This window comes from Saccopteryx leptura, chromosome 3 (assembly GCF_036850995.1).
Source record: "Saccopteryx leptura isolate mSacLep1 chromosome 3, mSacLep1_pri_phased_curated, whole genome shotgun sequence".
NCBI lineage: Eukaryota > Metazoa > Chordata > Mammalia > Chiroptera > Emballonuridae > Saccopteryx > Saccopteryx leptura.
In genome coordinates this window covers 167,529,353-167,551,675 of record NC_089505.1, presented here as the reverse complement: position 1 = coordinate 167,551,675, position 22,323 = coordinate 167,529,353, and the positions used below count along the sequence as shown (strand labels likewise).

At 37.5% G+C, this 22,323-nt stretch overlaps 1 protein-coding gene across 5 annotated transcripts in view; it reads left to right on the top strand.

The window, feature by feature from the left end:
• Nucleotides 1–22,323, top strand: part of RPAP2 (RNA polymerase II associated protein 2) — a 97,979-nt gene that overhangs the window by 41,850 nt on the left and 33,806 nt on the right. For 4 of the 5 annotated variants that reach the window (XM_066376800.1, XM_066376799.1, XM_066376796.1 and 1 more), the window contains exons 10-11: nt 1,522–1,602; nt 14,135–14,203. In XM_066376800.1, coding sequence (XP_066232897.1) covers nt 1,522–1,602; nt 14,135–14,203 — 150 coding nt within the window. Of the gene's footprint in view, nt 1–1,521; nt 1,603–14,134; nt 14,204–21,045; nt 21,173–22,323 lie in introns of all 5 variants that reach the window. The other variant, XR_010750285.1, reaches the window with a different exon arrangement.

Below are 22,323 nucleotides of genomic sequence, written 5' to 3'. Positions count from 1 at the left end.
AATATTGTGAATGAATCTGTAGTTAATCGAGACAGGATCATTTTTCCCCCACTTCACATCAAACTTGGCTTAATGAAGCAGCTTGTTCAGGCTTTGAATAGGGAAAGTGAATGCTTTCAACATTTATTTCTGCTTTTCCTGCTTTGTCTTTTAAGAAGATAAAAGCAGGTGTATTTGATGGACCTCAAATTCAAACCCTCGTGCGTGACGAAGAATTTGCCAGGAAGATGAGTAAGGAGGAGAAAGCAGCATGGCAATCTTTTGTGGCAGTTACAAAGAACTTCCTTGCCAACAAAAAAGCAGAAAACTATGAACTTTTGATTCAAAGGATGCTGTTGGCTTTCTGTGACATGGGATGTAACATGAGCATTAACATTCACTTCCTGAACAGTCACCTTGATAAGTTTCCCGAAAATCTTGGATCTGTTAGTGATGAGCAGACTACCTCTGGAGCATCAAACGAGATTGTCCTCAACAAGTACACAAATGCAAGAGCCATAAATGCAAATTTTTGCCTGAATAGAATTTAAATAAATTTTGCGCAAATTTTATGATTAAAATAAGTGTTTTAATGTGTTCTATTTTGAAATTGTAGACAAATTCTGATGCAATCATATCTTTTAGTGTATTAGTGTATTTACTGCATTATATAAATTGTTATATTTTCACAAAGATGATGCCCAAGAAGACATTCTACTTCATTATGTTAAACTAAATGTTGAAAATTTTACAATAAGATGAAAACCTAAAATCTTGAATTGCAAAAAAAAAACTTTAGCTTACAGAGAAAAACTAATGTCAGATTTGAGATCAGCGCACTCAAATTAGGTAAGAACAAGTGTTTTTGTGGATGCAACAAAAATTTTGTTCCCCAGTGATAATTTATTTGACCAATCACATATTGATGAACATATGTCTCCATTTTTTTACTACTAAAAATATTCCTGCAGTAAGAGTCTTTTTTATGTTTATCTGATGACTTCTGTAGAGTAATTTTTTTGAAGAAAAAAATTTTTTGAAGAAAAAAGCTAATAGGTCAAAGAGTATTCACGTTTAAAATGTTAATATATATATTATCTACTTGCTCTTCAGAAATATACCAGTTTTTGCTCCCACCATAAGGATTTAATAATGAGAGATATGCCACATTCCCAAATTTGACCATTTGAGGGGCAGTTCCCTGGCCTTATGTTCTTTCTATTGGGGCTAATATTTGAAAGTAAAGAGGTAAAAAACAAAAACAAAAAACTGGAGACAAGAATTTAGATAGCAGCCAAAATAATTTTATGTTTCAGTGCCTCACACTGTAGCATAAACTACAATACACAGTGGAGTGTGAGGTTGATATGAAGTATTTCCTTATGACTTCTCACCACTCACAACCTAGCTTATTTAACTGCCTCCACCTGAGTGCCATTATTACCTATGGAACATCCAGATTTAGGCAAGACCCCGCCCCCCCAAAAATGTGTCTATATAATTAAATTATATTTTAAAAGAAATGTAATATTTTATTTTCAGATTGCCTGGACTTTTGGGGCCTCTTCAGATTACATTAGGAGATATTTACACACAACTTAAAAATCTTGTTCAAACTTTCAGGTTGGTGGTTATTATTATGATTTTCTTTCTCAGTTTAACTTGAATGTGATTGCTTTGTAGAATTCATAGGTAGACAAAGGCATGAAGAATGAAAGTGACTTACCTATAGTGCCTTAGGTCTAAATACAGTGTTTATTTTCTCCACTACAAAACAGTATTACTTCTGTCTTTCATAAAATGCCATTCTTTATTTACTCAGACTTTGATATATTTAGCTTTGGGTAGTTTATTTATACAATAGCCGAAAACTATAAAGGAAATGATATTAAGACATAAAGGTGATTAGCCAACAACATCTTGGATCTTAGTGAATTACTAAATACATATCAGATGACAAGCATCTTGCTAGGCACCATGGACAGTGGAAAAGAAGCATCATGCAATATTAAATTACCACCCTCAAGGAAGCACTCTCCAGTGAGAAGATAAGGTCAGCACAGTGAACAGTACAAAACAGTGTGGAACAGAGTTAAAGTGATAAGTACAAAGAAAGGAAGAATAGAGAATATTGTGAAGCAGAGCAATTGGGATTTTTCTAAAACTATCAAGGTAAAAATATTCAACCAGGCTAAGACTAGATTCCCTACCAAGAAGCATAGGGGTAGGCCTTCAAATACCGATTAGTAGAGGTTAACCAAATATACATTTTGGCCAAATGCCAATGACCATATATTAAGGTGAATATTTGCCTGTAATTAAAGCCAGATAACACTAACATAGAATGAACTTAAAAAGTAAAAGAGTCATTTCATCCAAAAAATTAATTATCATTATGGTTTATAGTTGTCAACAGTAGTAGTAAGATTTTAAAAGTTTAAGATTATAGCCTGACCAGGCGGTGGCACAGTGGATAGAGCATTGGACTGGGATGCGAAGGACCCAGGTTTGAAACCCTGAAGTCACTGGCTTGAGCACAGACTCATCTGGTTTGAGTGTGGTCTCACCAGCTTGAGTGCAGGGTCGCTGGCTTGAGCATGGGATCATAGACATGATACCATGGTTGCTGGCTTGAGCCCAAAGATAGCTGCCTTAAAGTCCAAGGTCGCTGGCTTGAACAAGGGGTCACTGGCTCTGCTGCAGCCCCCCACACACACACACCAGTCAAGGCACATATAAGAAAGTAATCAATGAACAACAAAGTTGCTGCAACTAAGGAGCTGCAACGAAGGATTGATGCTTCTCATCTCTCCCCCTTCCTATCTGTCCCTATCTGTCCCTTTCTCTGACTCTCTCTGTCTCTGTAAAAAAAAAGAAAATGTAAGATTATTGTACAGGAACAATTTCTTGGTACTGTGAGCTGTTAGATTTATGTTGTAATTATCATACTTTATATCAGAAATACTAAGTAGACATTAACTTTCAACTAGCATATTTGATAACATCACTAACCTTTTTGTGTGCCTCAAAAGTAGTTCAGGAAAACATTTTTCAATAAGGTATTTACTAGAAGCAACTAGGATTCATAGTTTAGGCAAATCTCAAACATTCTTCATCTGCAGATACTGAAAAGGATCATGTTTAACATTTTGTGTTTTAAATGTTTAGCCTTTATAGACTCAAGACAATAGGAGTTGTCTTAGATATTCTTAGAGTCTTTATTATGAAGTTTGACTAAACAAAACATGTTTGGGTTACTTCAATTTTCTGTAGTTTTGTCTTAACATTTTTTATTACTTTGATTAGAGATTATATTTGGATTGTTGCATATCTATTGTTTATGTAATTTGTATATATTTTTTAACATATTTTGAGGGGACATTGTTTTTTGGGTTTTTTTTGTTTTGTTTTTTTGTATTTTTCTGAAGCTGGAAACGGGGAGACACAGTCAGACAGACTCCCGCATGTGCCCGACTGGGATCCACCCGGCACGCCCACCAGGGGCGAAGCTCTGCCCACCAGGGGGTGATGCTCTGCCCCTCCGGGGGTCGCACTGCAGCGACCAGAGCCACTCTAGCACCTGGGGCAGAGGCCAAGGAGCCATCCCCAGCGCCCGGGCCATCCTTGCTCCAATGGAGCCTTGGCTGCGGGAGGGGAAGAGAGAGACAGAGAGGAAGGAGGGGGTGGGGGTGAAGAAGCAAGTGGGCGCTTATCCTATGTGCCCTGGCCGGGAATCGAACCCGGGTCCCCCGCACGCCAGGCCGACGCTCTACCGCTGAGCCAACCGGCCAGGGCCAAGGGGACATTGTTTTTAATTCATCACAAGATGTGAAGAATTCCCCAATAGGACATTTTCTTGAAAGTTTCATGGCTTACATGGAATACAACTCTTTTTTTTTTTTTTTTTTTTTTTTTTAACAGAGACAAAGAGAGAGTCAGAGAGAAGGATAGATAGGGACAGACAGACAGGAATGGAGAAGCATCAATCATCAGTTTTTCGTTGCGACACCTTAGTTGTTCATTGATTGCTTTCTTATATGTGCCTTGACCGTGGACCTTCAGCAGACCAAGTAACCCCTTGCTCGAGCCAGCGACCTTGGGTCCAAGCTGGTGAGCTTTGCTCAAACCAGATGAGCCTGCGCTCAACCTGGCAACCTCGGGGTCTCGAACCTGGGTCCTCCGCATCCCAGTCCAATGCTCTATCCACTGTGCCACCGCCTGGTCAGGTGGAATACAACTCTTAGATGTTATTTTCTTTAATATAAATGCTAGTACATAATGCAGTTCTACAAAGATTGAATTATGACAAAATCATTATTATTCCTTTACATTATTTGAATTTTTATAAATATTTTTCTAAGATACAATGTTCTTGAGACAGTAATCTATTAAATCTACTGGTAGTATTAACAATCTATTTCCTAAATAATCAAAAATGTTTATACATAAAAATTAACAGTTTTCATAAACATTATTAATTACTGCAGCATTTTATTCTGCTTTTGACTCATAAAACGGATTACATAAGGATATTTTCACTTCATTTCATCTAGAATGTTTATATCTGAAAGTGAATGTTCAGGCAGTTATAAATTTGAATGACATCATTGTTCTCATTACTGAGATTGTTAAACTCATTGGATATCATGGAAGCTATGCAATCACAAGATCATTGATCACATACAAGTTTAGAACTGCTTGATAACATTATACAGAGTGAAATAAGTAAATCAGAAAAAACTAAGAACTGCATGATTCCATACATAGGTGGGACATAAAAACGAGACTAAGAGACATGGACAAGGGTGTGGTAGTTATTGGGGGGGGGGGGAGGGGCACAAAGAAAACCAGATAGAAGGTGACAGAGGACAATTTGACTTTGGGTGGCGAGTATGCAACATAATTGAATGACAAGATAACCTGGAGATGTTTTCTTTGAACATATGTGTCCTGATTTATTAATGTCACCCCATTAAAATTAATAAAAATTAAAAAAAAAAAAAACTGCCACAGGTGATGCTCAAATTGGCCTATGTCTTCTTTTGAAGACTTAACTAACTGCTCTCAAAAGAGGGTTTGGACCAAATACCAAGACCAAAGTAGAACTCCTGTGTTTTTCTATTGGTGATGAAGAGAGAGATACTTGTTTTTTAGGTGCTTTCTCATACCTGTCAGAACCCTACATCCAAAAGTGGGGTGGAAATGTATTTTTCAACTGTCTCCACTGATGATAAGGTTTGAATAAATATACACAGTGTAGAAGCACTGAAGTTTAGGGTTTGTTCAGAATTTTTCAGAAAATGAATATCATATTAACAGAAAGGTTAGCTGAGGGAAGATGAAAACCAGGTGCCCTGTTTCATTGATTTGTAAAGGACTTCCCCTACAGTTTCTTGAAGATAGTGTTTATTTAATCATCATTCTGAGCAAAATGGTAAAGTCATTAAAGACATATCAGAAGAGATACTAGAATAAGACTTTTGATCTTGTACTACAAACACAAATTTTGTAATTAATTTTTTATTCCACTCACTTAGAATATATTAACAAGTAATTTAATTTACTTTAACTATGTTTTCTTGAGCTATCTTTCTATAGAGCTAATTGGATAGCCTGTAGTTTTAAACTGTTTGAAGTTCTCAAAACTTACTAGAAACCCATTGGGGAAAAAATGTTAGACTACAATTGCACGATTGCCTCATTATTTCATATGTTCTAGGAATTTCAGTATTTCAGGTTAGAAATGACTGTCCAGGATGTTATTTTTGGTCTTCTGTTAATAATGTTTGGTCCATGTCAGTATATGTCATTACAGTGCTCACTGGGTATCAGGTTGTCCTTGGCACTTCACATATATTATCTCATTTAATATCCAGAAAAATAGTGATGTTATCCCATTTTACAGATGAGGGATGTGAGAGAAATCTCAAGTCACACACTAATTATTTTATCATCTTTTTCTGTCATTCTTATTGTTGTAACTTCTTTCCAGTTACTTTCTGAAATATTTGCATTAAATTAAAATAAAGCCTAATTTGTCCCTAGCCAGCTGGCTCAGTGGATAGAGCATTGACCCAGCATGTTGATGTCCTGGTTTTGATCCCTTGTCAGGGCACACATGAAAAACGAACATCTGCTTCTCCTCTCCTCCCTCTCCCCCATCTCTCTTCTCCTTTTGCAGCCAGTGGCTTGATTGGTTTGAGCATCATCAGCTCTAGCTGCTAAGGATTTATCTCTGTTGATTTGATCCTGGTCAGGGCACATGCAGGAGGAGCCTCTCTCTCTCTCTTTCTCTCTCTCTCTCTCTCCCCCCCCCCCACCTCTCACTTTAAAATAAAATAAAAGAAAGCCTAACTGAAATGGTGTGATTTCTGAGATTTGATTCAAAATTATCCAGATTAGGGGATGTTGAATATGAGGTAATATAGATAAAACATGATTGGCCAGGAATTGAAATTATCAAAGTAGTGTTGAGTATATGGTCATACATTTTATATTCTTTTATATGTTTTTAATTTAATAAAAAGTTTGGGGGAAATAAGACCCAAAGCAATATTTTGATGTAGGGGATGTTATAGAAACCTTGTTAATTTATTTTTCAAATCTCTACCGTTTAGCACCCGCAGGTCAAAATCTATAGCTTTTATAACAATGGCTGAAATTGGCTTTGCTGTTTTTTAGAAAAATATTGATTACTTGAGTACAGAATGACCTCTGGTAAGATAACTCACTTGGGGTCTTCAGATTCTGGCAGGATGACTTCAGCAAGTATGTGACTATTTGCAGGCAATGGCTTGTAAGTAAAGTCTGAAAAAATGGCATATTGATGACAGTGACTAGTTTTGGAAAAGCTTTTCAGTCAATACTGGCAGTGGGAAAAGGTTGACATAAATAACCATATCCTTCTCTTTGAAATGATAATCAATAATAGAAACTTGTAGAACAGTGATTCTCAAGCTAGTTGTGCATCAGAAATACCTGGGGATCTTTTAACAACTACAGATGCCTGACTCCACCCCTGCAGACTGAGTTTCATTTAGTTGGGGTTGGGCTCAGACATTAGTATTTTTTTTTAAAGCCCCCCAGGTGATTCTTATGTGCAGCCAGAGTTGAAAGCCTGTTAGAACTTAACATCAAGCAGCTTCTTCAGCTCTTTGAGGAATCTTTCCCCAGTGACTAGGGCTGTCCTTTCCACTGAATTGCATCACAGCCATTTATCCGGAATGTTATATTGATTTACCTGTCATAGTGGTTCCATCAGAAGTTGCTAGGTTTTATTCACTGTCCTCAGTGTTGACTCAAGATACTTTTTCAAATCTAATTTGAATTAAAATTATATTTTGACACAAAAGTTCTTTTTAAGTTTTAGTGGTAAATCAAACCTTTTCCCTATATTAAATTTCAAATTATATTTTGAAACTGCTTTTTAAATGCTTTCTATCAAATATTTTTATTTTCATTTTTGATTTATCACTCAGACAATAGTAAATATACTCAGCATCTCTGCTTGAAATTATTTTGACCCAGCAAAAGGAAAAATATGAGAGCAAGTAAAGTTTGCTTGTCTTCCACTAGAAGTATTTGAAGTGAAAGCGAAGAAAGACTTGTCACACTTTCCTAAGAGCCTGAAACAATGGTTTAAACAGAGCAGGCATACAGTGCATATTTGCTGTATGCGTAAGGAAGTTCATGAAATCTTAAATTTGTCTTAACTTTGGAGGATTTGAATATAATAGAAAAGGAAATTTCTATTTAATTGTATTTGCCAGTTTTTCCTTTCATGCTTAATTGGCCTTTTTTGGTTTTGTGTTAGATTATTTTGCTACAAACAAAGCAGTGAACAAAACACAAAAATTCCTTGTCTTATGGAACTAGTGTAATAAAGAGGATATATGTAAATTTTTAAAAACAAAATATATTATTGGGATTTGTTGATATGCAGAGACAGCAAGACTTTTTGGACGCTGCTTTTGAAATCTATGCAAGAAATGTGGACCAAAGTAAAAGCTGTGATAGTAATAAGTAATCTGATTCTTTATTGAAGTTAGAACTATCAGGACTTGTTTAACCATAAGATTTTTGACTTGAGCAAGAGGATTCTGAAAGTATTGGGTTCCTATTTACTGAGGTAGAGCTATCTTCAGGAGAATTGGTTTTGGGAGGGGGTGAGGGGCTCAGTTTTGGCTGTATTGTTTAGAAAAGCCTGTTTTACATCCAAGTGGAAATGTTAAGTAGACCATTAGATATAGAAGTCTGGAATTCAGGGAAGAGGTCCAGGCTAGAAACAACAAATTTGAGAATTGTTAGCACATAGTTATCTAATAATTAAGGCCGTGAGATTGGGTGACATCAAGGGAATGAGCATATATTGAGGAGATGAGAGAACTGGGGCAATCCAAAATTAAAAGGTGTAGACCTGGCTGGTTGTCTCAGTGGTAGAGTGTTGGCCCAGCATGTGATGTCCCAGGTTTGATTCCTGGTCAGGGCACACAGGTGAAGCAACCATCTGCTTCTCCACTCCTCCTCCTCTCTTGTCTCTCTCTTCCCCTCCCGCAGCCATGGCTCCATTGGAGCAAGTTGGCCAGGTGCTGAGGATGGCACCATGGCCTTGCCTCAGGTGCTGAAATGGCTCCAGTTGCAATGGAACAATGACCCCAGATGGGCAGAGCATTGCCCCCTGGTGGCTTGGCGGGTGGATCCTGGAAGGCACATGCGGGAGTCTGTCTCTGCCTCCTCGCTTCTCACTTAGGAAAAATACAAAAAAAAAAGGTGTATGAAGGAATGCCAATGTGAGGGAGAAAATCAGGCAGGTGGAAACTACATGAAAAAAGTATTCCAAGAAGGGGGTGATCAACTGTTTCAAATGCTGCTGATAGATGAAGGTGAGCACTGAGAGATGTCCATTGAACTGGGCAGCATGGGCACCTTTTCTACATTTAATCCTCTCAGGAGCCCTGTGAGGTAGGCAGCACTGTTGTTCCTGTTTTACTAAATTAAAAAATGTTTTTACGGCCCCGGCCAGTTGGCTCAGCGGTAGAGCGTCGGCCTGGTGTGCGGGGGACACGGGTTTGATTCCCGGCCAGGGCACATAGGAGAAGCGACCATTTGCTTCTCCACCCCCCCCCCCTTTCTCTCTGTCTCTCTCTTCCCCTCCCGCAGCCAAGGCTCCATTGGAGCAAAGATGGCCCGGGTGCTGGGGATGGCTCTGTGGCCTCTGCCTCAAGCGCTAGAATGGCTCTGGATGCAACAGAGCGACGCCCCAGAGGGGCAGAACATCGCCCCCTGGTGGGCATGCCGGGTGGATCCTGGTCGGGCGCATGCAGGAATCTGTCTGACTGCCTCCCTGTTTCCAGCTTCGGAAAAATTAAAAAAATTAAAAAAATAAAAATAAAAATAAATTTTGTAAAACATTTTAACTGGAAAAAATCAGATTAACAAAGATGCACATTCTCTACACAGAATTAATTTTAATATTTTAAAGTATTTTATTCAGATGTGCATTTTTAAATAAAATATAAGTTAATTCATTTGTTTAGAAAAAAATTAATTGAATACTGACTGTGAAGCACTTGCTCTGGTTACTTGGAATGAGTAGGTGAAAAACATAAGGATTCCTGCCCTCAGGGAAAACATAATAAACAATCATTGTGTGTTAAAAGATAAGGTTAGTAGGGGGAAAAAAAGATGGTAAGTGGTACAAGGGAAAAAGAAAATATATAGCAGGTAAGGAAGTCAGAAACTTGGGGCTGGAGGTAGAAAGTTTTTACTTTTCAATAGGGTGGTCCAGATAGGGCTTAATGCAAAGGAAATTTATCTGGAGAACGGTAGTTTCTGGCAGATGGAATAGGCAATGCAAGGTTCCCTTTGTTCCCTTTCCCAATCCATTCTTTCCTCCCCAGAAGCAATTGATAGTGTGAATTTGATGTGTTTCTTTCCAGTCTTTGTTTTTAGACTTTTTACAGCATATATGTGTACATAAATATTACTGAGTTTGTTCTTGATTTATATAAATAATGTGATACTCTACTTGCTACCTTTCATTCAAATTATGATGAACAAAATATATAAGACTAGTTCATTCATTTTTACAGCTATTTAGCATTCCTTAACAGTTGCCACAATGTATTATTTCTTTTTATTACAAGCAGTGTCACTCTATCTTCATACACATTTCCTCATTCATAAGTGAGAGTTTGTTTAGGTTTTTGTTTTTTAATTAATTTATTTATTTAGAGACAGAGAGGGATAGATAGGGACAGACAGGAACGCAGAGAGATGAGAAGCATCAATCATCAGTTTTTCGTTGTGGCACCTTAGTAGTTCATTGATTGCTTTCTCATATGTGCCTTGACCGCGGGCCTTAAGCAGACCGAGTAACCCGTTGCTCGAGCCAGCGACCTTGGGTCCAAGCTGTTGAACTTTGCTGAAACCAGATGAGCCCGCGCTCAAGCTGGCAACCTCGGGGTCTCGAACCCAGGTCTTCCGCATCCCAGTTCGACGCTCTATCCACTGCGCCACCGCCTGGTCAGGCTTGTTTAGGTTTTATATCTATAAATACCTAAGCTACTTATATGCATTTTTAGCTTTATTAGATATTGGCAAGTTGTTCGATTGCTCACATCAACAGTATGTTAAAAGTACTTTTTCTTCAGTCCTGGCCAGGTGGCTCAATGAATAAAGCATCAATCCAGTGCTCTAGATATGGTTTTGATCCTCATCAGGGCACATAGGAGAAGCAGTCAGGGAGTACACAACTTAATGGAACAGCTAAGTGAAAAAATGAATTGATGCTTCTCTCTCCTCCTTCCCCCTCATCCTTCTACCCTCTCTTCCCTTCCTCCCCACCTCCCTCCCTGCCCTCCTTCTCCTCTCTCTTCCTTCTCTCTCTCAAATCAGTGGGAAAAAAAATTTTAAGTACTGTTTCCTTTTGTCTTCACCAATGCTTGATATTGTCAGTATTTTATTTTTGCCAGTGTGATGGAATGAATTATTGTTTTTATGTTAATTTTCCAGATAACTAGTGAGATTGAGCTCCTTTTCAGATGTTTACTGGTCATTCAGTGTTCCTTCTCTGTAAATCACCTGCTCGTATCCTTTCCCTATTTACTTACTAGCTGTTTTGATTAAGGACTTTATGGTTTTTTAGAGCAGTTTTAGGTTCATAGCAAAATTGAGATAAAGGTACAAAGCTTCCCCATATTTCTTCTGATTTCACACATACATAGCCTCCCTCATTATAAACATTCCCCATGGGAGTAATATACACTCTTTGCTACATTGGTGAACTTACATTGAAAAAATTATTATCGCCTAGAGCAGTGATTTTCAACCTTTTTACACTTGGGAACCAGTGAAAATAGAATTATTTAAGGGACCACTAAGGCAGAAATCACCCTAGCATAAGCAAATTCAGCTAAGATCATTGAATGGGTCTTTAATCATCATACAAACATTAAGGTGGTTAACTCTTTCGCAGACTGGCACAAAATTACTGGTGGTTGAAAAACAGTGAGCTAGAGTCTATAGTTTATATCAGAGTTCACTCTTGGTTTTATGTATTCTATGGGTTTGGACAAATATATAATAACATGTATTCATCATTATAGTATCAGAATATTCATTGCCCTACATTCTGTTCTACCTACTCATCTACTCATCTATCTTTCTCCCATCCACATACCCACCACCCACCCCCAGGCAACCACTGATCTTTTTATTATTTTCATAGTTTTACCTTTTCAGGAATGCCATATAGTTGGAATCATACAGTATGTAGCCTTTTCAGAGTAGATTCTTTCACTTTAGTAATTTGGATATAAAATACTTCCATGTCTTTTTCTGGCTTGATAGGTCATTTCTTTTTATAGCTGAATAATAATACTCCCTTGTCTGAATACGGCAGGGGTCCCCAAACTTTTTACACAGGAGGCCAGTTCACTGTCCCTCAGACCATTGGAGGGCCAGACTAAAAAAAAAACTATGAACAAATCACTATGCACACTGCACATATTTTATTTTAAAGTAAAAAAACAAAATGGGAACGAATACAATATTTAAAATAAAGAACAAGTAAATTTAAATCAACAAACTGACCAGTATTTCAATGGGAACTATGCTCCTCTCACTGACCACCAATGAAAGAGGTGCCCTTTCCGGAAGTGTGGCGGGGGCCGGATAAATGGCCTCAGGGGGCCGCATGTGGCCCGCGGGCCGTAGTTTGGGGACCCCTGGAATACGGTATACCACAGTTTATTTATGCATTCACCTACTGAAGGACTCTTGTTTGTCTCCAAGTTTTGGCAATTGTGAACAGAGATTCTATAAACATCAATGTGCAGATTTTTGTGTGGCCATAAGATTTTATTTCTTTGAGTAAATACCAAGGAACATGATTGCTGGATTGTATGGTAAGAGTTTGTTTACTTTTGTGAGAAACTGCCAGTCTGTCTTCCAAAGTGGCTGTACCATTTTGCATTCCTCCAGCAATGCATTAAAGTTCCTTTTGCTCCACAGGCTTTATCAGCGTTTGGTTTTGTCAATGTCCAGGATATGACCATTCTAATAGTTGTATAGTGAGTGATACCTTGTTTTAAATTAATTGCATTTCTCAGATGACATATGATATGGAGCATCTTTTCACATGCTCATTTGTTGTTTATCTTCAGTGAGGTGTCTATTAAGATAGTTGGCTTTTTCTTTTTTTTTTTTTTTTTAGGTGAGAGGCAGGGAGATAGGCAGACTCCCATATGTGCCCTGACTAGATCCACCCAGCAACCCCATCACAGGCAGGTGCTAGAGTACCGAGCTATTTTTAGTGCCTGAGTCTGGCTCCAGTGGAGCTGTCCTCAGTGCCCCAGGCCACACTCAGCCATGCTTGAACCAATCTAGCCACTGGCTACAGGAAGGGAAAAGAGAGAGAAAGGGGAGAGGGAAGGGGAAGAAGCAGATGGTCGCTTCTCCTGTGTGCCCTGATGACTGGGAATCAAATCCATGATGTCCATATGCTGGGCTGATGCTCTATTCGCTGAGCCACCGGCCAGGGCCTTTTTAAAAAAGATTTATTGATTTGAGAGAGAGAGAGAACATCAGTTTGTTGTTCCACTTATTTATGCATTCATTGGTTGATTCTGTGCAACCTTGGCATATGGGAACATGCTATAACCATCTGAACTACCTAACCAAGGCTAGCCCATTTTTGAATTTGGCTGTTTGTTTTCCTAATGTTAAATTTTAAGAATTTTTTATATACATAACAGCTCTTTATCAAATATTACTGGCTTTTTTTCCTTATTGATTTTCTACTTTTTATTTAGAATGATCTTTGTAAATGTGTTCTGATAAACTAAGATTATTACAATGTATTTTGTTGTCATCAACTGCTAAGTGGTAGGGTATACTACTGATTTTTTAAAAGTTAAGCTTTCTTGATAAAGACATAGTCTTAAAATTTATTAAGTGAATGTTCATTTCTGTAAATTATGGATTATGACATCCCTTAATCGTCTACTGCCAACCTAGCACAAGGTAGAAAGCTCCAAAAGGTGAATTAAAATTAAAATCAGCCTGACCTGTGGTGGCGCAGTGGATAAAGCGTTGACCTGGAAATGATGAGGTCGCCGGTTTGAAACCCTGGGCTTGCCTGGTCAAGGCACATATGGGAGCTCTCTCCTCTCTCTCTCTCTCTCTCTCTCTCTCTCTCTCTCTCTCTCTCTCTTTGTCTTTCCCTCTCCTCTGTAAGATGAATAAATAAAATTTAAAAAAAAATTAAAATCAGAAGTTGCTTACCTTGTTAGCTTTAATAAAATGTTTGGTTGGGGAAAACATAAAGCATATGATTATAGAGAGGTGTGTACATGTGTGCATTTTAGTAAACCATGCAATTAAATTTTCCATGTTGTTTCTTTATTTCCATTTTGTCTAATAATAGTATTGTTTTAAATATATAAGAGTTGGCCTATAGCACTTACTTTTGGGATAGTTTTTATTAGATACTGAATATCAAGCCACATTATTATGCTATTGACTGTTTCCTATCAAATATAACAAGAATAAAACATATTGAGTGCTCTTTGACACATGATGTTATAAATCTGACTTATCTATAAATAGAAAAATGTAATAATCCTTTGGTAAATTTTATCATATTGTTTTTCAGATTAACAAATAGAAATATTATCCACAAACCAGCAGAATGGACCTTAATTGCTATGGTGTTGCTGTCCTTGTAAGTACTCTTTCAGATTTTAATTCTAAATGCTAAATACTAAGAATTTTGATTAGGGGAAAATGGAGCTATTCATTGATTTTGTAAACATGCCTTATTTTCCTTTCTCTTATAATAAAATAACTTTTATGTAAAGAAATATGCTGGGCCCTGGCCGGTTGGCTCAGTGGTAGAGCGTCGGCCTGGCGTGCAGGGGACCCGGGTTCGATTCCCAGCCGGGGCACATAGGAGAAGCACCCATTTGCTTCTCCACCCCCACCCTCCTTCCTCTCTGTCTCTCTCTTCCCCTCCTGCAGCCAAGGCTCCATTGGAGCTGGGGTTGGCTCCTTGGCCTCTGCCCCAGGCGCTGGAGTGGCTCTGGTCGCGGCAGGGCGACGCCCCAGAGGGGCAGAGCATCGCCCCCTGGTGGGCAGAGTGTCGCCCTTGGTGGGCGTGCTGGGTGGATCCCGGTCGGGCGCATGTGGGAGTCTGTCTGACTGTCTCTCCCTGTTTCCAGCTTCGGAAAAAAAGAAAAAAAAAAAAAAGAAATATGCTGTAATTTTTTTTCTTGTTTTTTTTTTTTTTTTAATTTATTTTATTATGTGAGAGGGAGGCAGAGACTGACTCCCACATGCGCCCTGACCAGGATCAAGATCCACCCTGCAAGCCCACTAGGGGGCAATGCTCTACCTGTCTGAGGCCACTGCTCCGTTGTTTGCAACCGAGCCATATTTAGTGCCTGAGGCAGAGACCATGGACCCATCCTCAGCACCCAGGGGCAACTCGCTCAAACCGCTTGAGCCATGGCTGTGGGAGGGGAAGAGAGAAACAGGAGAGGGAGAGAGAGAAGGGGGTGAGGTGGAGAAGCAGATGGTCACCTCCTGTGTGCCGCTGAGACAACCGGCCAGGGCCAAATATGCTGTATTTTGATAACTAATAATTTTCTTTATATTTTACCATCTTTTTTCCTGAGGGAAAGAACATCCCCATGTGGAATATACACAGAATAGTCCTTTAGTTTCATTTGTAACAATGCTTTTTATTAAGTGGGCTTCATTATTTTAAATCTGTATTTTTACCAACATATCTAATCCTATTTCATTTTTTTCAACATGTTTTACCATTAATAGCATCAGAAAAGTTCTGTTTTCCAAATTATTGTATAGCTTTAAAATCAAACAGATTTAGAGGAACTAAAGTAAATACTACACAAGCATATATAAAACATTTAGTACTCACTCACCTTTTAAGAAATCACTAGTGGTTTCTAAGGATGTCTTTCAGCAGGGTTAAAACCGTCTAGTAAATGTAGTGTTTTTCAGCTTGAATTGCAAAAGTCTTCTTTTGAGGACCATTCATTACTGCGTTACTGTTGCTACTTGGTGCTTGTTAGGTCATTGAAGCCCATAGGACTTTGAATACATGCTGGACACTCACAGGTCAAGAAGCGTTATGAGCCCAACCTCATAGCATCTCCAGCCCTGCTTTCTCTTTCTTTGATATTACTTTAGTCTGACATATTATTCTGGCTTTACTGTGTCCCAAGGAAGGCTGTGCTGGGAGACATTAGAGTAGGCTTCACTGAGCCGGCATTCGTGTCACCCAACCAAGATACAACTCACATGATTCATTAAATCAGAACACAGAAAATAACTTTACTTGAATGCCTTGTTATAAATTTTTTATCAACCATAAGAACAAATCTTTTATAATTTCTACTATTCAGTTTTCCAGTTGAATTGGTTATTTGTGAAACAGATCTTATTAATTTTTCAGAAAGTTCTTTCCATTTTATGGAATTGGTAAATATTTTGGTCTCTGGCAAAAAAAAAAAATCAGTATCTCTGCTCACCCACCATATCCTATGCCTGCTAATAAACCCTCACAGATAACTGTTTAAATGTACTTCTGCAATTCATTATACTAAAGAGGAAGTAACTTTTTTGGTTGACAAGTCAGAGGCCGAGGCCCAGCAGTAATCTCAGAATCTTGCTTTCTAAGCCAGTAACTGGAAATATTATCTTAATGAGCAGCTGCTTACTAGGGACACATGTTAGGTCCTACTCATTTTTTTTATCTTGCCACATCTCCAAAATATATAGCAAGGAACAAATAAAGTGTGGAAAATGAAATCATAAAGGCTACCATAAAATTTCACGTGATTTTCCATACAAAAATGAACCACTAGTGTTTGATTTTATTAGAGGCACCCATATGGCAAAAAAATACTGAAAGCTTTCCTAGTCCTCTTATGCACTATTTCACTTTCCTAACTTTGAATGAAGTGTAGGGAACCTCTTATTTCAAGGGTCAATGACCCATAAAAATAGTAACTTAATTCAATTCAAGAAACAAGCTATACACGCCTTAGATGTATTGTATGTTTCACATTGTGGAATCAGCCTTGAGGTTGTAGCAGTAAATACTATTTCCATTTGTCAGGGGTCTGTTTTGGTCGTTCGACTCCCGCCGGGTCGCGACCCACAGGTTGAGAACTGCTGACATAGAAGAACATCTGTAATAGTGATAACTGACCCAGTTTTTTTCTTTTTAAATAATTAATTACAAATGAAATAAACCTGGTCATTGGTATTATTATTTAATCACTTGGTTATGGTGATTTTATATCCTATTTGAACTCTATCAGATTTTATTCTTACATACTAGATGTTGAACTAATACAGAGCTAAACCTGATTTTCCCACATAAATAGTGCTCTAATGAGATTTTGGGCTCTTTTCACAGTCTTGGTGCATAATTTTTCATAAAATGTGTATAACTATATATAGAGAGATAGTCTGCTATAAATATTTTAGTACGTATATACCCTGTTGTGTAAAGCTATTTAATATATATATTTATATATGTTGACGTGTTTATATACCAAACTAGAAAGCGTCATTAGTTACATTAAAGTGCATTTTTGATGCCTCCTCATAGTATATTATATAGCTGTTCTTGTATTCTTCATAATTATCATCTTGCCTTTAATATAGGAAAGCAAAAACCAAAGAATCACTTGTAATCTTGGTCACTATACTCAGAATAGTTTCTTTCAAAAGATTTTAACAGGAATTTTTAAAAGATTTTATATGTAGCCCATAGGTCCTCTTTCTCTGCTCAGTCCCTTTTCTTCCCTCACTCTTCCCTTTGCTCTTAGACTTCCCAGTTTTCTTTGACCTTTGTTACTATACTTGAGCCTGTAACACAAGAGGGGATTACGCAGATGTTGACCTAAAGCTGAGCAACCTAGGGAAAGGTCCCAAGCAAGGCTGGCAGCCCAAGAGAAGCCAGTGGAGAAGGCTGTGGGGAAGCAAGTTGACTGAACCTGATTTTCTTTAGGTGTAGCCCACACATCAGAAATGGGTATCAGTTTCCTCAAAGCTTCTTATATTTTATATGTAACTCTTTCACCCAAGTTTAATATGAAACCTTTGTAAATGGGCCACTACTGATGATCTATGTATGGTTAATTGTAGATAGGAGTCAAATGTCTCTTAGTAGGTAGATAGGAGAGAGGTATGTAGTGTGTTCCATGGAAATGATTTGGTTATCTAATGAAGGAGATGAATGCTTACATTTTTTTTAATTAGAAAGAATAGAGGATAGAGAATGACTTGTGGTAGTCTAACATGGATAGATGGTACTTTTATACCTTTGATGTTTTCTAATGGAAAGCTTTCAAGATCATCTCCAAAAATGTCTGCTTTCATTTTATTTATTGAACTGTCTGTTTCCAGTGAACTATGGTCCACTTCCTAGGCAGAGACCATGCAATAGTTTATTCCCCCTAAAAGCTTTGAGTATTCCTGTCGTTCAGGGAGTAGCATGTAAGTCCTAGGAAATGGTATTTAAACAAGCTCAACCTAACCATGATCACTAAACAAAAGCCTTCACTGGACATGGGCAGCCACTTTAGGTAACCATCATCCGGATAGACACTCGGGAGAGTCACTTCCCTAGGGTACTAGGCATGAATGGAAAGATGTGACTAAGGCTTTTTGCCTCAGCATATTGTTTTTTGTAACCCACCCATCACTAATTTCCTTAAAGAAATGTGTGAGTCACAGTGAAAAATGAAGATGGTTGCTTAGAAATTTCTTGGTTCTCAGAAGTATCCCAAAGCCTTTCTCTTAACATTCCCAATTTAGTTCTCAATATTTGAGACTATAATAGAAAATCATTGAAAAAAAATTTTTGTTTCCTTATAATTATGAATTTTTTTATATTTAAATGAATTTTTTATTGAGAGATTCACATGACATAAAATCTGCCATTTTAAAGTGTACAATTTAAATTACTGGGTTTTAGTATATTCACTGTATTATACAACTGTGACCATAATCTAATTCCAAAACATTTCTATCACCCCAAAAAGAAACCTTAGATTTAGCTTAGTCTCAATTTCTTCTTCCTGGATCCCCTGGCAACCCCTGGTCTGCTTTGTCTCTGGATTTACCTGTTCTGAACAGTTTGTACAGATGGAGTCGTATAATTTGTGGTGTTTTGCATTTGGCTTCTTTCACTTGAATCATGTTTTCAAGGATCTTTCATATTGTAGCACACAACAGCACTCCATTCCTTTTTATAGCTAAGTAATATTCCATTTTATGGGTAATACAACATGTGGTTTATTGACTTACCAGTTGTGGTAATTTCATTTTTTTTTTCTACTTGGCTATTATGAACATTTGTGTACAAGTTTTGTATGAACATATGTTTTCAGTTCCCTGGGGTATATACCTACGAGTGGAATACTGGGTCATGTATTACCTCTGTGTTTAACCTCTCAAGGAAGTGTTAGACTGTTTTCCACAGTGGCTGCACTGTTTTTAATTTCCACTGCTAATGGATAGGTTCCATAGATTGAGTTTTTTCATCTCTTCTTGCCTCACACCCAGTAGTTATTTCAGAGACTTATATTTGCAAAATTTTTTTGTCTAATTGATTTTTGACTTTCCTGGACTTGTAATAGTAAATTCTGTGTTCTAGGAATTTCTACTACATATGCAGAATGAGTGCCTGTGAGCACACCTACACACACACACACACCAAAAAAAAAGATAATAGTGTTGAAAATGAGACTATATAAATTAAATATCTGAACTGTAACTAGTGGTATTTATTTTGGATTCCTCCATATCCATAAGATTCTTTTTGTTTGTTTTTCTTGCTTGTATAAATCTGGGATTTATCTTATGGTGTTTATACACAGTACCTTTGTCATTGTGAACTTTAAGTATTTACATATTTACTGAGAATTAAACAATACTTAGATTATTTTCAACCTCCTTACACTCATTGCTGTGAGTTTATATAAATATTCAATATATATATGGTATAGTATTTTTCATTAAAGTAACTTTACCCTCAGCCAGCAGAGCCATGTGGAAATCCAGATATTTTTTAAAGAAAATGTAATTTTTGGCAATTTTATAATGTCAGGTTTTTATTCATAAGTGGCTGAGAGTCCCCAACCTCTGGCCAAAATACATATCAAATTACCAAGGATTCTCAGCAAAAAGATGTGCTCTCCATGTTCCCTATCACAAGCAGCAGCAATGGCGGCAGTGCTGACAATAAGTAGCAAGTAGAACTTGGCCTTGCAAGTCACAATCTTGACTTAAGGAGGCCATCTCCATATCTGCCAATGACATCTTCACATCCTGACTGAGCTCACTGACAGGACAAGGCAGGGAAGGCTAGGAAGTCTGAGGCTTAAGGGCACGGTTCTCCCCAGCCTCCGAGTTTTGCATGTAATAATGTGAGCATTTTTTCCATCTTAGTGCACTGAAAAAAAAGTTGGAGCCACTATTCTGAAGAATTGTTACATAGCAACAGTTACGAAAAAGTTTTCCAATACTCATCTACAAAGCTGCTCTATAGATTTGTCACAAACAGGATTTAGATATAAAGTTTTAAAGTCCCTACAGCCCAGCCCTTTAAACAAACCTGTGTGTAATATATCACTACAAAGTGAGTTACAAAGAACTTGTTTCTTTTGAATTAGAAATATCAATGGAAAGCATCCCTGCTTCCTTATTAATAGGTAATCCTAAAGCATTAAATGTAAACATTATCAGGATATAAACCATCTGTTACAAGAAAAACATTTTATTTTATTTGGCTATCACAGTCTTTTCTAATCAAAGCTTTTATCTCAATTTTCTAGATAGTTGTCCTGAAATAGAAAGCCCATAATGGCATATTTCTTCACGATATGTTCTTATTGTCTTCTTTTTCTTAGATGTTCTTAATAGTAATAGCCTCACATGCCTCTTGGTTTTTTAATTTGGGACCTTTAGATTTGTGCTTAGGATAAAATTAAGTGTAATTTAAGTTTATTTAAATAATTTTTATTCAGCGTTATAGATTCATGAAATGTAATTACCTTACCCCAGAGACCACCATTAGCTATGCACAGGTCTCTTAAAACTAAATTCAGTCTCATTCTGGATGATATCCTATTTTTTCCTTTGCACTAGCAGTGCAGCCTTGCACAAATTTCTTAACCTCATTGTAAATGTTTTCCTGTTGGCAGTGTGAGGGTTTGGACTAAATCCAGGTTAAATCAAATTTAACTTTGAGATGTTATGAGAAAGAAGCTGTAATGCAATATCTCAAGGCTACTGAAAGAGACGATGAATATGAGTTTATTTAGTATAGGAAACTAGTGGATTTTGCTGCTAGAAAGCCATGGTGACACTGCCCAAATATTGCTAGTTTGTTAGGTATGTTAGTCATTAAGCTTTGACAACATGCATGGAATGATACGGCTTTCACTCTCTGGAAAATTACAGTGTACTCATGAGAGTGAACGGGAGAAATACTCCCAAGATTCTTTTACTCTCTTTGTACTACAGACTTAGCTGATATTCTGTTGCTCTACACATCAAAGATGAGGAACCTTCCCTGGATGCAGAAGGAAATGGTAGAGTGGTTTAGCACTTCAGCATTACACTGAAGGTGGTGAAGAGCGAAATGAAATGTGTAAGTTGGCTTTTTAATGTAAAAATATACTTTAAAATATTTTGCTTACAGAAGTCTCATCCACAATCATGAAGTTTTTTTTTCTCCCTTCCACATTATTCTTTACATTTTATTCTGGGAATAAGTTATCAAGTATTGTAATAAGGATGTCTAGAAAGCTGCTGTTTTATGTGAGAGTTTCTGATTCTGTGTTCTGGTCACATTTAAGGAATTTTTTTTTTTTTTTTTTTTTTTTTACAGATTTTACTTATTGATTTTAGAGAGGAGAGGGAGAAAGGTGGGGGCCAGATGAGGAGCAGGAAGCATCAACTCCTTGCTTCTCGTATGTACCTTGACTGGGCAAGGCTGGGGTTTTGAACCAGCAACCTCAGCATTCCAGGTCAGCACTTTTATCTACTGCACCACCATAGGTTGGGGAAATTTTTTAAGTAGTTCTAGAATAATATTTTTCTTTTTAGCTTCCTACTTTTTTTCTGATTGATGAAAAGACCCCCAATACTCACTAATATTTCTTTTTTGAACTAGGTAAAGTAACTTGAGGTTCTTCTCTGGATTAGCACCATCTGATTATTAACTAACGATTGATAGGTACCTAATTTGCAGCTCTGATTTTCTTTTAAAGAGTTTGTTTGGATTTTTTTTTCTTTTTGCCTTTAATATCATGCGATGAAAACCAGCATAAGTAGTGCCCATATATACCAGAGCAGGAGAGGAGACTCACACTTTGCTGCAGCGTCATAACCATAGATCAGTGTAAAAGCTGGTATTCACACAATAATGGCAGAGTTTTCAAATACTCAGAAATCTGACTCAAAACATAGCCATCAAATGTTTATTGAGCAGCTGCTGTGGGTAAGACTGTGTATTAGCCTCTGTGGGGGATACAAAGGTTAAACAAAGCCCACACCCCCAGACAATTGACAGCCTGCTGGAGGTTGAGAAAAGGGCAGGTCAGTATGTGCACAGGTAACTACATGAAGGGTGAGTGTATTAAATGGCAAAGAGAAGCACAAACTGTCATGGGGGTTCAAAGAAGCAAAGATCTATCTCAACTAGGAACATCAAAAAAAGATTGCACAGAAGAGGGATTTGTGATGGGCCCAAAAGATGGAAGGGGTTTCTAAAAATAGAAATGAAAAAATGGGGACATT